The sequence below is a fragment of the Anser anser genome (assembly GCF_964211835.1).
Source record: "Anser anser genome assembly, chromosome: 1".
NCBI classification, from domain to species: Eukaryota; Metazoa; Chordata; class Aves; order Anseriformes; family Anatidae; genus Anser; species Anser anser.
This window is the reverse complement of record NC_139720.1, coordinates 130,262,348-130,280,142: the sequence shown is the minus strand read 5'-3', so window position 1 is coordinate 130,280,142 and position 17,795 is coordinate 130,262,348. Positions and strand designations below refer to the sequence as shown.

The 17,795-nt window shown below is 39.5% G+C and overlaps 1 protein-coding gene across 1 annotated transcript in view; it reads right to left on the bottom strand.

Moving 5' to 3' along the window:
* The window catches only part of VEGFD (vascular endothelial growth factor D), a 30,148-nt gene extending 13,221 nt beyond the window's left edge, over positions 1–16,927 (bottom strand). The window contains exon 1 of the mRNA XM_083821563.1: positions 16,266–16,927. Coding sequence (XP_083677689.1) covers positions 16,266–16,355 — 90 coding nt within the window. The 5' untranslated portion in view covers positions 16,356–16,927. The remainder of the gene's footprint in view (positions 1–16,265) is intronic.
* Positions 16,928–17,795: the final 868 nt, after the last annotated feature.

Below are 17,795 nucleotides of genomic sequence, written 5' to 3'. Positions count from 1 at the left end.
GATACAGATGTTAGCTTGTACACACTGGCCAAGTTCATTTTTGCATAATTACCTTCCACTGACCTAAAATTCCCTAAGTAGTTAACCAGAATAAGTTATTTACTCTTCTTTTATGCCCATATGGAACATTGTATCGTGCTCTAGAAAGCTGCCATGCTTTATTATGATGAAAGAGATGGCTGCTTTTCATAGGTGTATCATTTCTCATACATTTCATCTGTGGTGAAAACTGGAAAGCCCATCTCAATACTTACGGACAAATAGGTCAAAAGGAATGTGAAAAATTAGCACCAGTAACTTAACTGCAAGACAGTTTTACAAACAAGCTACCCAAAATTTTGCTGATCTAGGAAAGCTCAAATTCAGTTTGAGGTCAATATGTCAAGAGTTATTTTTTCAAAGAACCGCAGCTTATATTCACTCTCATACACATACTGTCTCCTTGACCCTGCAAAACATATGAGTACGGGACCAGGGGTGGTGTGGTAATGGGACCAAAGATGTTAAAAATGAAATGTATTAAGCATTAACCTTTTTTTTTGTCTTTAAAGTAAAAAAGAAAGAAAAAAGAAAGAAAGAAAGAAAGAAAGAAAGAAAGAAAGAAAGAAAGAAAGAAAGAAAGAAAGAAAGAAAGAAAGAAAGAAAGAAAGAAAGAAAGAAAGAAAGAAAGAAAGAAAGAAAGAAAGAAAGAAAGAAAGAAAGAAAGAAAGAAAGAAAGAAAAGGAAGGAAGGAAGGAAGGAAGAAAAAAGATGTTCAAGCTAGATCAGCATCCAAGACCTTTAAACTAGAATGAAATTACAGAGAACCAGTAAAATTATATGATGCTATTCTGTAAATGAAAAGACACATCTATGCATTTCTTGTAGAAGTCAATAGTTAGGACTTGCTTTTCCATTTCTTTCACTTAAATATCAAGTGTTATTATAGGAGAAAACTAATTTTAATCTTAAGGTCAAAAAATACACAAAAAATATGCATGCCTCATGGTACAGAAAAGATCTCTGTGTTTATCTAAAGCAAAAATTTGTACTGCTTAAAGTATCTTTGTATTTTTAAAGCTATACAAATTCATTGATGTGGAAATTAACTGACTTTATGCCTGCAAAACTAATATTGTATAGAAAGAGGAAAAAGTTTTATTAATAGAATTCAATTTTGTACAAAAAAAAATGCATATCAAATGGATTTTGAATTGTGGTAATTACAAAAGTATACCTCTGATATTGATGCACTATAGTGGTATTGACGGAGCTTGCCTATATATGCAGTTTGTTCCTTCTCTTCTTTTACTCTTTCTCTTATATTGGAAATTGGAGAAGTGCAGTCAAAGGAAACGGGAAAAGCAGTGCACATTACAGAATTCCCTTTACAGTCATTAGAAGTTAAACCTAGTTAGCTACACCGTGATTATCCAAAACTCACACAGAGCCCTTGGAACTGAGTTATCACTTCTCTGTGCCAGGGCTATTCAACCCTGAAGTGAATCATCTGCCTTTACTGTCTTCATATTTCCTAACAGATACACAAGCTCTTCATTTAATGGGATAGTCAGTTGCCTCCCAGCCCAATGTCAGGATAATTATGTTCCTTCTTCTTATATTTGACTTCTTCCTGGAGGGAACAGATTTTTCAGCTGATTTTTTAACTTCTTCTCAGGAATCCAATACAAAATTTCCGGATGCCATTTCCCATATCAACGACAGCATTGAGATAAAGTGCTGTCTCTCCCTCTGAGCACTACTGACACTAGGCGTGATGGTAAGCAGAAGGTACTGACAGATATCTGGAGAGGGCTGAATCCCAAGTAATTGTAGATTTTTACACTGTGGACATCTATTTTTTCTGTGACCTAGTCACTCTCAGCTCCCTCTACAGCTAAAGTAGAGAAATAGACACTTGTAGAGCATGAGGCATTTGAAATCATGTTGAAAATCTGCCAGCTGCCCAGTAAGTCAAGGCTCACCAGATCACAACAGTCATCTGTGTTGTGGATCTTTGGTTAAATGAATCTCACTGCAGCTTTCTGGGACATAAGACATTTGAAGACAAACATCTCATTTTCTTCTAGATGCTGAAACAGGAACAATGAATACTGCCTTACACATTTGTTTTGTCTTCATTGAGACTTTTACAATACACTCAATAAGATGTTCTTTTAAACACTTGCTAGAGCATGGACAGACTGTTCATAATCTAGAAAGAAGTCTCTCGTCTTTATACAGTTTGACCATAGAGGTGGATATCCACAACTTAAAAGCATTCAAAACTAAAAGTTTATAGAAGGAAAAAAAAGAAAAAAAGAAAACACATGGAAGATGCAGCAGCCCCACCAGCAGGATTATGGCCTCAGCTGGGGCACTCTTGTTATGGCACAGCAGCACTGAATAGTGTGTGGTCACAAACTCTTTCTCAAGCATACATTTGTATTTAGTGTGTTTTGAAAAGGACAGCATCATCTGAAAACATAAAACCTTTTATGGTCTCAGGCAATATCACAGATGACATACCATATGACTGGTAATGCTACACAGATGTGGACACTTCTTTCATGTACAACAGTTTGAATTCAAGCCCTGTTTAGTTACAGACAAACATACTCTGGCCGACTGAAAAGCTCCGCTTGGACGAGTGCAGCTTTGCACAGAAAGATGAATAAATGTTTCAAAATGTGAAATTGGATAAAGGTGTTAGATTTGACGACATTCCAAACCTACACCTCATGTGATAATCAAAGACTTTTTTTCCTTCTCACAGTGATAGCAAGTGGACAGCTTGCAAAGAGGTCAAAACTCCACTGATATTTTTGGGAGGTCCAGGTGCCCAGAACAAGCAAGAGGAACAGAGACACCTTCTATCTGCTTCTCCTAACTGCAGTCACCTTCATGTGCTATTTCAAACTTTTCAGAGACCCCTTCCTCCCTTTTTCAGGCTTTCTCTGATAATGAGAGCCCTTCCTTCCAGGTTCCTCCCCCTGTCATGGTGTCATGTGCACCACCTGTGCCCTCCTCAGTTCTTGTCTACCTGCAACATTCACCATTCTGCTTTCATCATCTTGTACTGCTTGGAACGCTGTACTTTTATGTTTATTTTTCCTTTTTTCTCCACAGTCTTAAGCGATGGGTCAGGTGAGAGCCTAATGAAATCTAACTCAGGCTGAGTTGTTCAACCTCTTCATGTAGAGACATCCATTTTTTCTCCCTGTCATGCCCTCACTCCCTTTCTCTTAGGTCACCAAAGATTTGAGTGGTTTTCTGGGATGAGGTTTCACCACTGTGGTAGTTGGTTGTGATAGTTGCAATCTAGCTGTGGAACAGGAATTCACTGCACTTAGCACTGCTCACATAGTTGGCAAAATGATGATCTCTGGCCCCCAAAAGCTTAAAATTTCCATTAAGGTTTGAGAGAGAAAGAAAACAGAGGAGCTATTGAAAAAGGGCCAGGACAACATTCTTTACATGATCCCAAAAAGAAAAAAATAAAAATAAAAATATATCTTTGGAACCATATCATTGGAAATCTCAAAATGTCACAAACTTTCACTACCCATAAATGTATACCCCATACTAAACCATGTACATAATGTTATTGGCTACAATAAATGTTTGCTTAGAACTCATCAATAACAAATAACAAAACAAAGTACAAGTAGTATAGTAGGTTTAAGTAGTTCATTCTTATCTCTTCATCTTGTTGCTACTTTTAATATCATTTTTCAAAGCATCACAATGAATTCCATGCCCAAAGATAAAAATCTGATTTGTACTCAAATCAATTTTTCTGTTTTTCATGACAGGAACCTCCCATATGTTCCAAAACTTTCTTCAGTTCAAAGAGGAATATCTATTTTCCTGCATTTGGACTATGAGCAATATCATTGACATCAGGAAATGATAACGTGGGTTAACATTGTGATTTTTGGATAATTACAACTTCTGTCCTTCCAAAAGAAACCATAATGGACTATCTATCTTCTTCCTAGCAATCTCAGATGCCAGAGAACTCTAAAAGTAGTTAGCATTGGAAAGAAAAAAGAGAAAGAGCAGCAGTACATTCAGGGGCCTTTCCCACCTTGGAAGATGGTTTAAATCAGACAGAGTTCATTACCCTGTTAACTTATAATAGTCAAACATTTGTCTTGTGTGTCAGGTTGTACAGATGCAGAATTTCACAATTAGTCTGCACTGCTCAAACTGTGCCCCTTCTTGAGACTTAGTATTGTCAAGCTCCTATCAGATGTTGCCACTCAACAGCTTGCACCTTTTCTTCATGCTTGACAAGCTCCTAGGTTTCTTGCTTAAGGAAAAAGTATCCTACACATTTCAAACTGATGTCTGAGTGAGCCAGCAGAACACAATACATTTTTACATTTCACTCCTTCTAGTATGTCACAGATGATCTCTGCATTAGTGCTGTATTTGGCCCATTCAGGACCCTCTGGAGGTATTTTGAACAACAGAGAAAAGATGCGTAGAAAGCAATGGTGAAAGAAAGGCCCACTGATGTCCTAAATTTACTCAAGGACCCATACCACAAACACATGCCTAGGACCCCAAATTAATTCTTTTCAAGTTCAGTATTTTTATTTAAGAAAACAGATGCACAGTGAATAATATTTTGCATGTACAACAAGGCAAAAATAAAGGTTTACCAAAATCCGTATATTACACGCACCGAGGAAAGTTCTACTTGCATTTCACTTTATACTCAGGCACACTCGCAGACTCAAGAAAGACATCACTAAAGCTTACACAGATGTCTAAACCACTTTCTTTTAGCCCCAGCCCCAGCAGTCCTTATCCACAGTGGGACATAAACCTCTTCTCAAAGCTATACATGTGTAACATCTCTTCTGAAAGAGAACATATTTTTTTTCCAATTTAGGGTCACAGATAATATTGTGGCAAGTGCTGCACAAATACCAATGGAAAGCTTCAACATTATCACTATGTCTGGAGCCAGGACAAATGATTAAGGAACCTCTCAATAACCTTGCACTGTTTTATGATCCATCTTCTCAGCAGTTAAACAATAAAAAGAAGGTAAGAACTTTACCTTGCCAAACAAAGCAGATTTTAGCTGCATAACAAAGAGTTATGATTCTCTTAATGCCATTGTATTACAAACATTGCCAAGCAGGTTTAAACTAAGTTCAAACTAAATCTTTCAAAATTAACTAATTTAGTGGGGGTGGTTTCATCACAAAGTAAGGGCACTTGGGCGTCGACAAAGAGTGCTGGCAGCAAATGGGAACATTTTGAAGCTTTATGCGAGTGCCATGTGCTTGATGCAGCACTAGCAGCCACATGTAGCTCAAAAGAAGTCACAAAGACTTCATGCAACCAGATGATGCAACTGCACCAAGGCCTAAAGGAGCTGGGACTGGCTAAAGACAAGGACTGCCAGTTGCCTGGGTGGAGGACTTTACTTCATGCCCTGCCTCAAAGCCACGTTGTGGTTCATAGTGTAGTCTGTTAGCTGATCTGACCAAGGAATCTCTACACTGAAAGCGAAAGCGAGTTCTTGTGGAAAAGTCTTGCTCTCTCTTGGCAGGAAAACAGCCCAGCTCCTACACAAAGATGGTGCCTTAAGTCATCATTTGAGCATTTCCCTGATGAAATTGACAAGCTTCCATATAATCTCTGAAGTAAGAAGAACTCCTTTTGATGATTTGCATCATTTTTAGTAACTATTTCTAGCATTATTGTGGTTTCCAGGAGTATGGGCCTTGGGTATGAACACAAAATAAAGAGACCATCCCTAACCTGGTGACTACAACCGAAGTAGAAGAGAAAACAGAGGAAGGCATTCATCCAAAGAGATTACCAAGAAAACACAGAAAATAATGCTTAGAGTCATAGGCCCTGATTTTGAGATAGCAGGGGTCCAACCAGCGTCAAGTTTTATCATAACAAATATTGTCAATTTTACAGCATCTTGTATTCTTGGGTGTTGCATAACAGGCAATAAAATTGTGAAACTCTTCTGCAGCTTGTAAGCATCAGATTTGCAGGAGTAACTTACAGCCTTATCAAGAAGTAACTGCCTCAGCTTTTAAACGTCTAGCATGGGGAGTTTAACTTTACCATGTCTGACACATAATAGCTTGCATTAATTTTATCATCACCATTGTATTTCATTTCTGAGGAGAAAAAAAAAATGTTTTCAACAGCTCCTCTAAAATCAGAACTTTGATTCTCTGTCAGCTATGAACTTTTGATCTATGTAATACCATCCCTGACAGTATCCCCTCTGGGCTCATGATTATCTATGCATTATTAGTGCACAAAGAAGCTATTTTTAATTATAATGAATGTGACCTCATAGAGACAAAACAATGAGATATTTTGACTTCCTACTAATATTCTTCCCTAAAACAAATAGGATTCTTATGGAATTTCTCACTGACATTTAAAGGCTCTTCCGTCTTTATCAGAAACATGGATGAAGCTTCAGGGGCTTTCAGTACTTCATTCCACCTTCAGATGGAGACTGTTTAAACAAAAACTTAAATCTGTTCTAATACTCAGGAAAAAAATTCAAGCTCTCTCAGACTTATTGGGACACTCACCTGGGCTGTCATTCGAGTTACAGTATCAATAATCTGGAGGGACATGCAGCTTATGCTAAAGTCAAGTGTTGGTCCAGTGAGGCTGACTTCTAGCTTTCACTTTTTTGAAAGTTCTTTCTTCAGAGGAAATTGTGTTGAAAGACTACAACTATATTGTCTGAGTAGATTGCAAAAAACATACAACTGGACAGAATTTCTTTTTAAGAGGTTGGAAATGACCGAGTCTTTCCCCAAATACAAAATTACTAGGGACTGTGTTACAGTTGAAAAACCCTATCATATCAATGATAGCCAAAGAAGTTGCTGGGGGGGGGGGGGCGAGGAGCGGGCTTGAGGACTCCCGCAAGTACTGGGGCAACTTTTGTCTGCACAAAAGCCCTCTCAGCAAATTGAGGCCTTGATGTGACTGCTAATACTTTCAGCTTTTCAGATGTGTCCACTGCTACAGTATTTTCTGCAACTGCATCAGAGAGTGACCCCATATAACTCCCACAAGCAAAAATATGCATGTGTCAAAAATGCATCTTCTGGCTGCAGTGCCCAGACAGCTACTCCTGATTTGTCCAAGGAGCAGAAAATGGTCCTCTGAGTGGAAAGCCTGAAGGTCATCTCTCTACCCTCACCATTGCCTGCTTGCCCAGCTAGAGCTCAAAGTTTGGAAAGCAGGCAGAAGAACAAAAGTTTTGCTTCCCCCATCCAAAACCTAGGAGACACCTCTCTGCTGTCTGCCTCCAGAGTTAAAGAGTATTTGTCTTGACCATACTTTCTCTCAGGAAAGGGTGACTGTGTGATCAGTCCAGTCATCCCACAAGGTCTAGTGTGTCAATGCTGCTGAAAGAGAAACTGCATAGCACCCTGTCCTGTAAAGAAGAGCAGCAGCAAATGGCCAGAGCACAGAAAGAAAGTCTCACAGTTACATTATGTGTGGTTTTGGGAGGAACATAAAGTGGTAAAACTGATAGTTTCATCTGGTGTTTTATCAGGGAGCAGGGGACTGATGGAAACATTCATCTGAGAGAGTCATATTTCTCACTGATAAAGAAATGATGTTTGAGGGTCTCTTTTGATAAAAATTTGTCAGCACATCATTTGGCCAAGACCCAAAACTGGAGAAGCAACTTCTAGACTGCTCCAACGTTGCTGTTTAGCATGTTAATAAGTTCCCTCCAGACTCTTCTCCTCCAGGCTCTCGCCTCACTCCCAGTGAAAACAGGAGACTTAATTACCCATTTCCTAAGATTAGTAGTCAAGGTGGTGATAAACAGCTTATAATTTAGTTGAGGATGATATACTTTCAGAAGTAAATCATATTAGCTACCCTGTGTCTTCAGGAGAACAGCTGTTTTATATTTTGAATGGCCTTTTCAATTAGAATATATCTTTTGTGGTGCTACAGCAAACAAATCAGACTTGTTGCACTTTAGTAATGTGATTACATTATCAAAATCCTCAGACATGAGACATTTTGGTTATTCTACTCTGAACATTTGGTTTGAATGAAACTAAATACTCAAAGCAAAGCAGTGAAAATAGCAGAATGTTGCATGACTTGGAATTGAAACCATGAATCTCAGATTATTTCATTTCTTTTATGTGTCTAAACAATCAGAAACTGATAATGTATCAGAATATTTCTCACAACTATATATTTTTGTCCAGATAGATCTTTTTAATTAAAATTAATAATTATTATGAGTGGTTTTTTTTTTTTCTAGCCAGCAAATATTTTTAGAATCAACTACAACTCTCATCAAACAAATCTTCCTTCCCACAGCCAGGTCTTTTGGCTCTCATGGGAAACTCCCTCACAGCAGCTAAAGTATGCTTTTGAAGATAACAGCATTCACTATGCCTCGTCTTGTTGGCAGTGATGGAAAAACAAGATGGATAGATGGAAAAAAGAAATAGGTCTACTGTGGTGTGGAGTTTCTTCCTTTTCAAGCCTGGTTATCTACATTGAGACTTTGCCTTTAGGCCCCTCCTGCGGTAATCATGCAAAGTATATTTGCTTGGTCAGTGAAAGGACAGACAGGGATTGTCATAAATGCCCAGGGTGGTAACTGCCTGGTGTATCCCAAATGCTACTGATAGCTATGGGAATCCTACAGTATGTTTTCTCAAGCTCTACTTCTGTGCTTGATTGTGTGCTCTGGCATAGCTGCAATGTGTTCAGGCAGACAGGATGCTCACCACAGAGCACAGCTAGAGACATTACATAAGCTCTTACCTCGTCGTATACAATGGTAGGTGCTTGTCTAACACTGTGACACAGTACACATGTCAAAAATAGCATATTGCAGATGTTTACAAAGAGTGTGTCCAGGCTGTAGTCACTTTCTTTTGATATTTGTCATTGGAAATCACTGGGGTTTGGACAGTGATTTTGGAATGTCTCAGTAATAGAGAATTGGATGAAATCAGATGACTATATATTCTTCTAATATTTGAAAATATTTTTAATGTGATGAAGGTTCTTTCAGTTAGTGCTTTCACTGGTTTCTGGTTTTGCCCCAAGACACTTCAACAAATGTTTTGGAAGTATGACTAGCCAATTGTACGGCCGGATTTCCAAATGTCACTTCACAAAGCAGAGCCACTGCCAGTACTGACTGAACTTATGTTACCCCAATCACATGCACACATTTTCCTGGAATTGTAATTTTTCTTAAGTAATATTTCCCTAGCAGTTCAGGAAAGTATCCTAACATGGTTTCTGAGTCACATTGCTAATTAAAGTGAAAAGTTTTGCCTGTTTGTATGGCACATTCTCTGTGTGCAATGTGACATATGATACAGCAACATGATGCAACTTTCTTGTAATTTAACACGACTCAGATATGATTCCTTTCCCAACTGCATGCAAATAGTGACTGCACTGTAGTGACAATGAGCTCTCAAAAACTAACTCAGCATGCTTCTGGTCTAAAAAAGGTGGTTCTGGCAAAGCCATCCTGACCTGATAATAAGCAGAGTAATCACCCCTTTCCAAACCCATGCAGTGCCCACACTGGATCACCAAACCCTATGTGTTCAAACGTGTGTCCCAGTTTTTCTAAGTGCCATTCTGCCAAAACAGTAAGAACCCTAGGTGGCGTTCTGCCACTGGCTGGATGGTCATACCGTTTAGGTCAGATCTGGGGTAAAAAGAAAACAAATACGCAGATGTCCTTCAAAAAGTTAATTTTTCTTAATGTCAGCAAACTAAAATACCATGCTGAATAGTTCTACTATTCATTGATACAGAAGCCCAAATATAGGTGTTTCACAAAAACATTCAAGAAAAGAATGAATTCTGCTTGGCCTTCCCATGGGCAAATGGGGTCTCTGCAGCTGTCATGGGGGCACATAGAGTTTTGTCCCCATTCCCCATGTCTCACCAAGAATTATGAAGATTTGTATAACGTACTGGGGAAGCAGGGAGCAGGTGGAGGGTTTTATAAGGGACCAGCACATAGTGGGATTTATAAGGGTTTCCTTAGGAAAAGTATCATATCAGGTTTACCTCCTTGCAGCAAAATAACTCTGGTCACTCTTTATCCCAGCAGTGCCATCAGTTTGGGACTACATCTTAAAGTCAAGCCCAGAAATAGTAATGGCTGGTTTTGTAACTGGACTTACTTGCCCTATGAGCAAGGCCTAAAAGAAACACCGACCCCAATCATTTTTATCAGTGATAATGACAAAAAGTACTGTACAAGATTCTTAATGAATAAGAATAAAGGAGTTATCACCTACAACAACAGTACCTTAGTTATTTTTCCCAGGCAGGCAGACAGGAGATAAGACACCAGCAAACCTTACTGAGATCTGAGTAGGGACAGTAGTAACCAGAACAAAACTTGCAGCCACACCAGCAGAGATCTTACAAGCCAGATTTTGCACCATTTTTTCCCCTTTTCAAGCAGGTTATTCCTCTCCTAGCCCTGCTTGCCTCCTGCGGGAGCTGCATCAATACCACCACATCAGTGGCTAGAAACAAGGCAAATCCCTGTGGGGGAGAAAGCACAAGCCACAGGAAACCGCCCTCAGACAAGCAACACTCGCTGAGCCTGAGCTGATTGCTTGCCCTGATTGCTCTGTGATCATGAATTAACAGAAGGTTCTCCACAGCCCTCTGAACCTGCCTTCCTGCCTCCCCTGGACTTTACAGAGCTCCAGATGTGAGCCATGACTGATGTCAAAGTTTAATTAGTGCTGTCTTCATTTCAAACCGCTGAATAATGGAATGAATTTCTCAAATGCTGCATCTGATTAATCTAAACAGCCTGGTGCATTTTTCAGCACTCTATACACAGACGTTACAATCCTAGCTGAGATGGACTGGACTGGAACAGCAGCTGGGAGGGATTCTTCTCATGAGTGAGAGCTGCTCTAGATAAAGCAGCAGTGTGCTTGTAATTTTCTTTCCCAACTGATAAGAGCCAAGGATGGATGCCGCGTGGCATGGCAATATATGGTGTTGTTGTCTTATCCTTCACTGTAGCTTCTTAAGTCAGTAGCAGATAAGTCAGAACAAATTGGCTTTCCTCACAACCTCCCTGATAGCTTCCCAGTCCTGAAGGAAAAGCACAGGCAAACATTTCTGCAGGAATGCTGCAAGTACATTTTCACGTTTTTGGCTCATCATGCCTATCAGAGATTGTAATCACAGAGAATCAAGAGCAGCAGTGACAATAAGAAAACACTTATGAAAACCACAATTTCATAATCAGTATTTCAAAGAGTTTGTTAACTTTGAAAGGAAGCTGGAAGTAAGGATGAAAAGTCTAGTTTAAAGAGAGAAAGTGGTTCCAACAATCTTCATTGAGTCTTTTCTAGCTGCTGAGCAGCTGACTGTACTTCCAGGAGTTGCCTCTGAGGAAGAGAATCCATGAGACAGAAGAACTGTTAGAATATATCCTTTCTAGAAACGAAGCAACATTTGCAAGCTGTTACTAGAGTGCTGCATAGATCTGACTATCTGAAAAACAGCGTCAGTGATAATCAGAGACAAAAGCTTACTCCCTGCTCCGCTAAGACTTGCTCAGGTTTCTTTGCAGAGCTCTGTTTTGGTTGCACAGACAGACTGCAGCTGGCTCCAGGAAGGAAGAGATGCAGAGCTTCCTGATTCCTTCAGCTCCCTGTGTGATGGCTCTCCAGTATCTCCATGTCTGCCCGAGGGCAAGGCATCTCCCCTAAGGTGCTCCAGGGATCATGGGGAAGTGCTGTTTTGCTCTCGCCCTCAGCAGAGCAGGGCAGTGGACAAGGACCACGCACCAGCAACTGGCTTCTGCCTCTGTCCAGCTCGCAGTGGCAATATGAGATTGTTGAATCTAAGACCCATCAGAACAAAAATGGCTACTTAAGCCTGTATCAATATTTGGTGCGGAGTTAAAAAAGGTTATTAGCTGTGGAAAAGGTGTGCATGTAGCAGAGAGCAGCTGGCTCCAGGGCTGAGCTTATCTACCCCCTCTGTCTTCTGACCAGATTTTGAGTTTGATGATACTCCCCGGGCCTATCGGCAGTGGGATTCTCTCTAATGAACCAAAGGAGAGAAGGGACACAGGGAGAAGACCTCTGCAAAAAGAGAAAGCTCTGAGTTTGTCGTAACTTGGGCATTACTTTCTCTTGCCTTTCCCATAATAAATAACATAAGGGGCAGAACAGGGCAGGGAGCATTGAGACTCACCCCCTCAGCGGTCGGGACTCTGTGGCCTCATTAGAGAGACAGTTTTAGTGCTGGAAGACAGAAGTAGGTCCGACAGACCATTGGGGCTTTTCCTGGCAAAAGTCACCTCGGCTCTGATGAATATAGGACATACCTCTTTGTATCTAATTTTAAAAATTCTGGAAAAAAGTAGCATATGTCTGTCATTGCTGTATGGGAGAGGAAAAAGGTGTTTGGGGGGGAGAAACAGGAAAAGCGACAGTTAAGTTTGTGGTGCTTTAGCTGAGGGGATAATGTAAGAGACTGGCAGAACAACACTTCAACGAGGCATTTTTAAGCACTTCATGATGAAAAAAATTAATGCTTAGACATCAGAAAACCCATGTGGAAACGTAATTGTTCACTAAGGATTTAGTATGTCAGACTGGCAACCTGAATCAAATAACTGGAGTGTGAAATAGAGGGATTACTGCCAATGTTGATATGAGTTCAGCTGAGGAGTTGTGTCTGATACCTGCACGATTGCCCTGCCCCAGGCTGAGCTGCCTACTGCTCCCCGTCATGAGACTCTTTCCAGTTGGTTATAACATTGCCGACATTCAACGTCCAAGCTGAAACTTTCCATGCCAGATGTCTGCTTCTAAATGATTTTAATAACTTTTTGACTCAGTGGAAGGTGTCCCTCCCCATGGCAGGGGGGTTGGTATTAGATGATCTTTATGGTCCCTTCCAACCCAAGCCACTCTGTGATTTTATGATCCCATGACTTGTTGTCCAGACAAAATGGTTTGCTCACAGTTAAGGATGAATCTCCTTCTGTATCTGTGCAAAAGCCTTTTCTGGCAATTTTGTCTTTGAGAATGTCTAGCATTTCCTTGTGGTGGATAGCAAATGTGAAGTTTTGACACCTGAGGAAGCTTTGTTGGCACAGATGTGCCTCCTGCTCTCTCTGTAAATAACCACCCAAATGTAACAGCAGCAGCTCATGGACACTCAGCAGAGACTTGCCGGGGTTAGCAGCTAAATTCTGCAGATGGGGCTTGTGCTGACCACACTCCAGCCTGGAGCTGAGCAGGACAAGGATGCAGACCAGAGCAGGAGCAGCCCGCAGAGCTGAGAGCTGGGACAACACCATTCCTCTCACTCAGGCTCCTTCAGGGGTCGGGCAACATGGAAAAGGAAGATGTCAGATTTAAAGTGTAGAGGGAAGAGGAACATTACCAGAAGAGTGCAAGACCTAGCTAAGGAGACTGAGAGCATTTGGGGAGACCAGAACTAGAAACTGGGGTCAGGAAAATAGAAAGGCAAGAAGTCCTGACCATGAAAACAAAGCTAGAAGCTAGGGATAGAAGAGGGGACCATGATCAGTCGGGATGGGAAAGTAGAAGGGTTCAGCAGGGCACTGAGACTGTCACTGAAAAACTGAGACTGATCTCCTGAGGGTCTGTGGATGGAGGAGGCTATCCCAGCCCAGGAGTATGTGAGTGGGAAGGAAGGTGGCACAAGGAGAGGGCAAAGGGGATCCTGGTAGGGAAACTGACCCTAAGCCAGGGAGGTCCAGGAATACGGGCTGGGGAGCCACTGATTGCTGGGACTGGGACAGGACAAAAATGTAGACAGGAGGAAGAACTGGGGTCTGGTAGGCAGGGAATGACTGGGTTTGGTGCACACGTGGGGAACAAAGAGAGTCCTGTACCCAGAAGAGTATGGTGTTTCTGAAGGGTTAGGAAAAGTCAAGCACAGCAGAGAGACTCCCTGAATTACAGCAGCTTGTAAAGAAGCCTTTTAACCTTCACAGCATTATTGAGGATCACTGTGGCAGGGGGAAAGAGAGTATTTAAATGCTTAACCCCCTGAAACTCTATCACGTGTTACCACTCTGACACCACCTGATAGTTTAGTCCATCAACAGGTTTAAAACTTGAAGTGTCCTGGGCTGAGCTTAGTTACCTGGTCTGCTATAACAACGGATAGAGGGAGGAGGCTCTCTGTGTCTCATTAGTTGTGATTAATACCTACATCCTGACCTCGTGTTTTTTATCCCGGCAATATTACTGTTGATCTTAAAGAACTTTTTAAAAATAAGATATGATAGGTGACTACAATACATTACTTCTGTGTTCTGCAAGTAAAATCTGAGGTGCAATTGGTAAGAATACAGATAGCCCTGTATACCATGAAGCACTGTAACATAAAGGACTTTCTGTGGGGTATACTCACATGCACACACGCACACACAAACCCACATGCCATAAATGCTAAAACAACCCAGAAACCTAATACACTATGTCAAACATTAAAATAAAAATAATTAACACCTTAGCCAAAAATGTCTCAGAAAGAGCCAGAACAAACAGGAAAGGAAACAACCAAAAACAAACAAACAAACAAACAAACAACAACAACAACAACAAAAAAACAACAGTCTTTTCCTTGTGGTAATCAGCAGCCAATGCATGTGAAACATAGCCCTTTTTAGTGTGATCTACATAATACCTTCATGACACTCTTGGAAACTAACTTATTTTTGTTGAATAGAATACCCAATGTCTAGGATGGCTGCTTGAGAGTGGTAGCCAAATTACAATGAAAACAATTACAAACATGCCTATGTTGGCTAGGCAATGTCATCACAGTCAATAAACTATAAACCAGTTTAAATTAGCAAGAAGAGCTCTTGTATGTATGTGGGGCAAAATGGATATGGTTTCAAAATTTAATTAAAAGGCTCTTAGCTAACTAGCGATTTGCTAATAAGCTGAATAAACTTGTGTTCCACGTGAGGGCAGAATTAGCATCATTGCCAATTATACAGTGGTTAGTATTCTATATTAGAAAGTGCTTTCTGATTTAAGTAAAGAGATTCCTAAATGTGAGTAAACAGTGACTTGTCATGCAGTGCAATGTATATAAGAACGAAGGCAATGTATATGAGAATTATTGCACTGGTCTTCATGCCTTCCAAGTCTTGATAGTTAAGGCTGTAAATTAAAAGCTTGTGAATGGTGAGCAGGCAAAGGCTTTAGCCATTAGTCATCCTGAAAACACATTGCTCACCACTGCTAACTTCTTGTGCTGGCAACAGAAATCTGCAATTAAGTACATAATTTAGCCTTTCTTTTCTAAACCTCAGGTCAACATGCAGTGCAGTTCACAGAGTAGTGTGTGGTCATCTCTTGCAAGCAGGAGGTTTTTTGAAGTGAAAACAAAACTATTAGCTTGTTTTGCTCTGTCAGTGAGAAGTAATAATTTGTTCTGGACCACACACTGAATTAATCATTTTTGGACACACTACACATGCAGAATCTTGTTCCAGCTTTTGTTCTGATTTTTCTAAATGATTGTCCTGGCTGTTCTCACATTTTCTCAGAAAGTTAGACACAAAAAAAACATACTCTCTAGGTGAAACTTCAGCTTAAATTTTCTTGCATGCATTGCATTCAGAATAAAGGTTGAATTTCAGGCAGTGTGCTCTATTATTACTAGTTGCTGCTTATTTTAAAGTCTTGGACAACATTTCCTAGTAAAACAAAAGAAAAACATTTCTCAGATTTCTGGCAAACAAGTAAGCAACTGACGAACAAGTGTTTTTAGAGGAAAATTTTCAACACCAGTGTTCTTACTTCTGAAATCATAAATACAAAAGAAAAAAGTGCATTTAAAAAGTATCCCAAGTGCTCTGACTTGTGCTTTGCTTTGTATTTTCCTTTTGTCTTGCATGACTGATACTAAAAGTTTAATAAAAGAACAAAGTATATTAAAAGTAATTAATAATAGCTAGTAAAAAATAATAAAGTAATAAACAATTAATATGTATTTAACTTCTATATAGACCCTCTTTTTTCTATGGCTGCTAAATATCCATGCAACTGAACAATCACACACACACACACAAAAGCACACACAACAAAACAAAACAGACAAAACAAAACAAAAATCAAACAAAAACAAACACCAAAACAGCAAGAAGCTCACCAGCTTGCACATGAAATTTATATAATTCTGGCAATGTGGATTATTAACCATGTCAATAAACAGAGATCACCTACCTTCACAGATCCATTCTCATACTCAGATCCTTGCAGCAAATGCAGAAAAGAAACTATGAAAATATTCACAGTTGCCCACGGTTTGTACATTCTGGTGTTTAAAATCCACAGGTTACTACGCAGTCGTTGTCACACAGCTAGAGGCGTCTCTTTTGAAATGCATTTCTCTATCACCAATGCAGACAAGAAAAGATTCCAGTTTTTCTGTCATAAACTCACAGAAGATTCCAAAATACAAGAGCAAATATCTAGCTCTTTACTCTTCTAAACAATTATTTTGAACAATTCACCTAGACAATGCAATTTCTTAGAGTAGATTTTAGATGCACTTGAAAGAAAATCATGATAAGGGTTTAAATAGATTTCTATCTGTATGTATACACATACACTCTCACAAATGATCAGGTTTGGATTCCAGTTAATGAAGTTAATATATCTTCCATCAAGGCATAAAGAGGTATTCAAAATCCATCTGTGGTCCAGAAAACTGCAGAAATCTGCTCTATTCTGTGCTCCGTGTTACAGCAGCCTTTTCAGATGGTAGTGTAATGGCCAATGTTTTGAGCTAGAGAGCTGTAATCCAACTCTGTATTAAAACTTTTTTCACAACCTTCATGGAAGCTTGCAGAAGCATGTGTCTTAAATCTGATACAGACTTTGGCAGTAACACAGTCAAATTTTGGCTCTAATCCCATTTTGTCCCTACCAATAGCATAGCAGTTTTTAAACTAACTGATGCAATCTAGACTCCCATTATTTTAAAGAAGATTACCTGAAACATGAAACTTCAGCACACGTTTCTTACACAGCACACAGATTTTAAGTTCTTCCTTTTAAAAAAAGAGAGGGAGAGAAAGGAAAAGAGAAAGAAAGACCTTTTTCTTTTATGTGGCATAGGGTTTTCTGGATAGGTTTTTAAAAGGAAAGTTTAAAATTATCTTTAAAAACACACAGGATTTTGAATGTTTTAATGAAAGTTCAGGAAGCTAATATATAAAAGATATATAAAAATATAAAAGGAATAATCTTTTTTTTTTCCATTTTCAGCAAAATAGAATCTCTCTTTCTGCCCCAAGATAAAAAGATCTGCTTGAATTTTCTCTGCACTTTTCCACAGTTCAAAACCAAAATAGATAACAAGCATTTAAACTTATAACATAGACAAAGGCTCTGATAATTACGCATGTTAAATCTTTATTTCTGTACTCATGTAGTATTTTATATTCAGGAGACTAGCTCCACTCTCACAGAGCTTAGGGTTTGCAGAGCTACAGTTGTTACCATAAAACAGTCTCGTAGCTAATACTTCACAGCACTGCTTTCCTACCTTTGACTTCCAAGCAGTAGCTCTCTTAAATACAAGCCACATTTCTGTTGCTATCAGTAAGGTTGCAAAATTTCTTCCTAAGTGTTCATCACAAATGAGTATCTTAGAGAAAATTATTTGAATCTGCTTTCTCCAGTTGTCGCCAGTTAACTGTGCCATTATGTTTTAAAAACATATATGCGACTGTATAATTTTTAGCGTTG